The sequence below is a fragment of the Phaethon lepturus genome, unplaced genomic scaffold (genome assembly GCF_000687285.1).
Source record: "Phaethon lepturus isolate BGI_N335 unplaced genomic scaffold, ASM68728v1 scaffold37076, whole genome shotgun sequence".
Taxonomy (NCBI): Eukaryota; Metazoa; Chordata; class Aves; order Phaethontiformes; family Phaethontidae; genus Phaethon; species Phaethon lepturus.
The window spans coordinates 40,189-46,451 of NW_010547563.1; the positions used below are offsets into that span (position 1 = coordinate 40,189).

At 47.7% G+C, this 6,263-nt stretch overlaps 1 protein-coding gene across 1 annotated transcript in view; it reads right to left on the reverse strand.

Moving 5' to 3' along the window:
• Positions 1-6,263, reverse strand: part of TIAM1 (T-cell lymphoma invasion and metastasis 1) — a 48,170-nt gene that overhangs the window by 36,744 nt on the left and 5,163 nt on the right. Inside the window, exons 3-4 of the mRNA XM_010289686.1 lie at positions 6,032-6,210; positions 3-663 (exon numbers count right to left, since the gene is read on the reverse strand). Of these exons, the coding sequence (XP_010287988.1) occupies positions 3-652 (650 nt within the window). The 5' untranslated portion in view covers positions 653-663; positions 6,032-6,210. The remainder of the gene's footprint in view (positions 1-2; positions 664-6,031; positions 6,211-6,263) is intronic.

Sequence of the window (6,263 nt, forward strand, 5' to 3'; positions counted from 1 at the left end):
CCTCTGTCCCCCGGGTGGCCTCGGCATCCTTCTCCTCAGCCAAGCCCAGGATTTCCTCGTTGCTCGTTAAATGCTCCTGGCTGAGGTCAGAAAGTGAAAACTCCAAGCTGTCTTCACGCCAGATGTCGGCCGATTTGGAGCGCTTCTTCTTGAAGCTGGCTGTCTCCATGAAGTTCGTCCCGTTGGCCGTGTATCGATGTGACCTCCCGTCGCCCTCCGCCAGGAATGGCGGCTCGTCCCCGTAGAGCCTGCTCTCCTCCGAGTCGGGCATGCTCTGGACTGAGGCGGCGGTGAGGACGGTGCTGCTGTCCACACTGGGGGTGACGGAGGAGTCGGTGTGGTAGGAAACGGGCCGCAGGCCCATGTCCACACGGTCCACCCAGATGGGGCTTCCAAAGTCCTCTAGGTTGGCCTCCTGGGCGAAGGGCTCCAGGCCATTCTCCGCCAGGGACTGGGGGATGCTGGGGGTGCTGCTGGAGCGGGTGCTCACTTCTGAGTTACGGTGGATAATTTTTCCGGAAGAAGCGTGCCGCGTCCGGCGAGAGGCTTTATTGGAGAGGCGAAGTGAGCGGGAAGTGTGCTTGCGGCCCAGGCTGGCGTGCTTGTCTCCGTAGAAGGCGTGCTCCACGCTCTGGCTCTCTGCGTTTCCCATGGCGTCACAGTCTGCAAGGGGAGAGAGCGGGGACCGTTAAAGCCAGCAATCAAACACGCAGGCAAGAAGACACACGGACGCCCCAGTGCACCCAAAAGAGCTTTTTTCTTTTTTTTTTTTTTTTTTTTAACAAACCTGTCCTGAAACCTACACCACAGCTTCCCCTGGGTCTCGCAGGATGTGCTTTAACAGCAACAACTAAGCCCACACAATTAATTAAGGGAGCCAGCGACTGTACCAGCAAACTTATAAATACAACTCAGTTAAATCGGTACGTAGGAAAAAGGCAGACCATAGCTATGCTGGTGTACATGAAGAGTGTAGAAGAGGGAACGGTTGAACCTTGAAGCTTGGTCCGAACTGGAGCCAGTTTACCACCAAAGTGCACCAGCAACGACAGCTCTGCCACGCGTTCGCTTGACTCCTAGTATTAGCTACTCCTTTGCAATTCCAACCAAGGCTACAAAAAATCAACAACTATTGTTTATCTGCATGTAACAAGATGCCAAAAAGTAGATGGATATATGCCTTTATCTGACATTTCACTTTTTTTTTGCTAGGAACTGCAAATTGAAGCACCAAATAGCAAAGTACAAATTCAAGTGTTCGGCGGCAAGCTAATGATAGGTTTGATTTCTGGAACAAAAAAACAGTGCAACATTAAGCAGGTACAGCGTGCCCCACACAAGAAAGCCATATTATGAAAAATAAATTAGCATGAGTGACTCAGACTATACAAAAATAACCTTTCCTTCCTACTCACTGTGAAGCAGATAGCTAGATCTATGCGCTTTGATCTAGCAAAGAGACAAGGGAGCTGGAATGCAGGGACTGGGTTTCTGTCCCCATCCCAGTACCTAGCCTCCTGCATTATTCAGTTGCGCACTTCCCACCATGAAAGAGGTTTCCCATCCAGAAGATGGGAGTGATGATCTGGATTCAACCTTGGAAAACACTCTGAGGTCTGTGATCTCACTCAACAAATGTCAGAAATATTTTATCAGTAGTACTGGCTCCTTCTGGGCAAAGATCAAGAAGAAGAACAAGAAAAGTAAATGTTAAAGTACATGGCCATTCAAAATTAAATAGGAGATCATGAATTACATGCAAGACAATTATATCTAGATAAATAGTCCATAAAACCTGAACAGAAATTCCAAGACAACACTTCCTCATTTTGAGGTATTTCTGTTAGTCTTGGTTGGGGGGGGCAGGGGGGAGCTGCCCTGACAGTAAAATAATCTGGAGTTTTTCATTTCTTGGGGCAATTTCCTCTCCTTTCACAGGATGCGCCGATGGGTATTGAGCCAGATGCTAGTAGAATGAACGTGATTGTGTATTTTCCCTCACTGCCTAAATACACACTGTCGCTGCTGCACAGAACTGAATTAGCCCTACATAAATTACATAGAAAGTGAGAAATGGATTGTGCTAAACGCAGGCACAGCAGTTCTGCTGTAGGCTACCCTGGGCACATACGGTGGAACTGAACTTCTGCAGTGGATACCTCTGACCGCAGTCAGAGGGCTGCGCTTCTCTGCTCTTCTACCAAGCTAAGTAGGTTGTGTCTGAAGCTAAAAATCTGTTCACTGCTGGAGCAACAGGCACTTCCATAAATATCTGGACATTTCGGTATCTAAAATAAATATAATCGCATGTCAAGTAAACTATACCAGGAAATACCCTATGTCTACTGAAATTAATGGCTGAACTCCCATTGACTGTCATGAGACTTGGTTATCATGCATTGTTTAGAAAAATAAATGTGCTGAAGAGAGGGCAGGTTTTAATCTAAAAAAAATGGAAGCATCATAAATCCCTAGACAGGGTTTATTATTCCTTAAAAGCTACAGCCCTTTGATAAGGACTGGACTGAAAAACAAACGCCAGCTAGCTTTTGCTTCTAAAACATTTTATAGCACAAAAACTGCATTTTGCCTTCCACACTGATGTCTGAAACCAGACCTCGACACTCCCCATCTTGCAAAAGAAACCCTGTCGGGGTAACGCTTTTAGCTGCTTTGATTCAGATTCTTGCTAACCACACTTTCGTGCAACAGGATTTCCACCATCTGCAAAGCCCATCAGAGCATGCAACCATTCATCCCCAGTCTCCAGCCATGCAGCCATCACTTCAGTACCTAGCTAAGGTGAAAGAGCAGTTTTAAAAGTCCTCTTGAAAGCCTGAGTGATTGAAGGGTGGCTCTTTACCTTCAGAAACAGAGCTGCCGAAGGGCAGGATCACTCCCCGCACACCGCACGGCGAGGCACGCTTGCTGATGAAAACATCGGGCAGCGTGGCTACGGAAAGCAGCCCTGTGCCACTATCCTGATGTAGTCTCCATGCACACCGGGCAACATTTCACCCTGCCAAAAAGTAACAGAACCACAAAAGACTTGGCGAGGAAAGGAGCAGCAGCTCAGGCTGCGTCCCGTGAGGAAATAACGCTGCTAGAAACACTCTCACTGGAAGGAGGAAAGGCTTTTCTCCGGCTGACGGCAGCAGGAATGTTGACTGAGCAATTTCACACAATGAGAAGTATCTGCTAGATACTGGCAAGAAGTGTCAGACTTCAAAGTAAAGAGCTGTCCCTTTTTAATTCCGTGGATCGGCGCTTTAGGGGAGGACACGTTTGCAAATCCCGCAGACGGCTGGCTATCCCGGCGATTAGCCCACACCGCGCTCCTGCGCGCAGGAAGGACCACTGAAGAGGCCTTACCCTAGCACCACTGATTTCCCCGGCGCTACGTTGCAGGCTTGCACGACCTGTGTGGTGGGCACACGCGGCCGCAGGCCGGCACGGTGCAGCGGATCCAGCCGCAGCGATGCAAGACGGCGACATCCCCGCAGTTTGTCACCGTCCCCCGCCAGATGCCAGGAAATGGGGGGCACAACAGGCTGAGCCCACCTCAGTGAAGGGTGGGCCAACACCACCGGGTCAAGCTGAGGGTGCCCAAGACACATGGCTCCACCCCGAAGGGACCCCCTTCCTACCTTCTCACCCCCATTTTTACCTCCCCTTTGCATTTCTGACTGAGCATTTCCACCAGCTACCCTCAACCAAAGCAGCTGCTCCTGCCGCTGAGTCCATTAAGACAACAGAAGATAAACAGGGGGTGTGGGGAGGGGCGAAAAAAAAAAAGACGACTTTATTTATTAGTTTAATTTTGCTGGGATACTGAATGCAACTGGCACGTGCCAGAGGCAGCACAAGGGTGCCCAGCTGGGGACACAGCGGGGTGAGGATGCGGCAGCATGGCCGGAGGGCGACGCGGGAGCCGTGGAAGAGGGGGCAGCGAGCGGCACTTCCCCCATTTTTTGGCAGCAATGAGCAGTTAGGTCAGCTCAGGCAGATGCGGACAGGCAGCCCTGAAACATGTGAATTCACAGTGAAGCAGATGCCAGCATCCTCAGCTATCAGGAGCAGGCGCAGGGGAGGGGAGCCCCAACCGCCCCCTCTCAGGGGCAGCGGCAGACACCCTGGGGCAGAAACGTCTTAAACTGCTCCAGCTACGACTGCCAGATGCTGCCTGTCTACTGCTTAACTGAATTTAGCACACTCAATGAAAAAAATCTGTATCAAATTAAGAAAATGAGTAATGTTAATGGGAGTTGCACACAAACGCTGGTAGGACAAAGGCTCCCCTTGTTAGCTCACCCGTCGAATCCAAAGGTGACCATTAAAGACCTATCAAGGTACCACCAGGACACAACATAAATCAAGCGGGACACGTCTTGATGCTTTAAACAGGTCTGTTGCGCTCAGCCAAGGATTGCGACGTGTCAAAAATCTGTTCTGAATTATTCTCTGAAACGAGCAGAGATTAGCGCACACAGACCATGCGTTACAAGCAGAACTAGCTGGAAATTTTTCAGCAGAAAATGTTGATTCATCAAAACCCAAACTTTTCATGGGAATAGACCGCTTTTGATAAAAGGCTCCTCCACTCGAAGAGGGAGAGATTTGAAAACCAAAGCGGGGAGATAGGCACGTCTCTCGGATGAGGCAGCAGCTCGGTGACTCAGTCACTTGCCGAAGACGCGGAAGATCAAGATTTGTATCTGCAGCCCAAGTCAGGCAAACGAGGGGTGGCAGCTTGTTCCTCCACATCCTCAAGAGGTGGCCTGACCATCGAGCTATCAGCTGCTCTGGGAAAGGGCTCCTTCTCCCAGAAGATCTGTTCCTTGCTGGTTCAGAGCAGGGAAAATGTCAAAATTGTGGAAGTATTCAAGGGGCCAGGAAAGTCACCTTTTAGCCAGCTTGCATGTCAAGAGACAGTACAGGGATTTGAGTGGGGTTTTTTTAAACCAAGACTTAAGATTGATATCAACATTAGGATACCAGCAGGGAGAACACAAATTCTGCAGGAAAGCTTTGGAAAAAAACAGTGTTTCCTACATCCCCTACCCTAGACAGACAGGCTGAACTCTAGCTGAACTGCTGAGTTTTTGCTGGATGAGTCTTATATGAAATGGTTACACATGAAGCTGATCACATTCTAGATGACCACTGACGGCGGCCCCATGAAAGAATATCGTTTTCTTTGAAAACTGTCATTTTCCTTTATCTTCCCATTCCCTGATATTAAATATTTCTTAAAATAATTACAAAACCAAAATACTCATTTCAACTAAACCCAAGTTGCTAACTCCCAAACTTGCAAAAAGTTGGGCCTTTAGATTCCAGAAGAAAATCTGAAATATATTAACTTTCCAACCAAATTTGAAGCACCTCGCAAGACAACAGATTGCAAATTTAAAATTAGATTCTAGTGGGAGGCCCTGCTGACAAATCTGTATTTTTCTGCTGGAGCAGAGCTTGAAGGCTGTGAGAACCAGAACAATGATTAAATCCACAGTGTGCAATGAGCCTACAGAAATAAACTTTTGCTAAAATCTGCCAGCCAACAACAAAGATTTTTACTGAACTCACAAGAACCACACAGAAAAATGTACAAGACTAATAACCAAGTGTGAATGTACACATTTTATTGTAATTAAAATGTGCTTTTTCAAAAGGGCAAGAGAGAGGCTGTAATTCCACAGTAAGCCTTTGAGCTTCTTGGAAACTCCGGCAGCATATTTAATTGTTTTCAAATCAGAACCTTTTAACCAGCCATTTCTTTTTTCTAAGCTGCTCTTGCATGTGTTAAACCGCGGGATGGACTCCAAAAAGGTCCTGCAGGCAATTCAAATAAAAGGAGGAGAGAGGGAGGAAGGGATGTCATCAGTAGCTGCTTGATAGCCATTCAAATGCCTTTGTATTGCTAAACGGCTGTAACCATCAACCACATGCAGCTTATCAAATTTTTCCCCTCCCGCGAACCATTATACAACACAGCAAACTCCTAAAGAAAAATATATGGACACACATGTACCTTCCGAGGCAGTACTGGTATCCAGCGCAACCTTCCCCAAGAGAGCTGTGGCATTTAGAGGTATAGAATTGCAAATGATACCAAAATGAACAGTTACTGGGACTGCAGAAGCTGTCAGCACCTGCCACTCAGCGATTCCATTACTCTCACGTCAGAGTCTATGACTACATGCCAAAAACCTGGGGAGAAAGAGGGGAGAAAAAAAAAAAAAAAAATCAGACAAAGGGTTAGG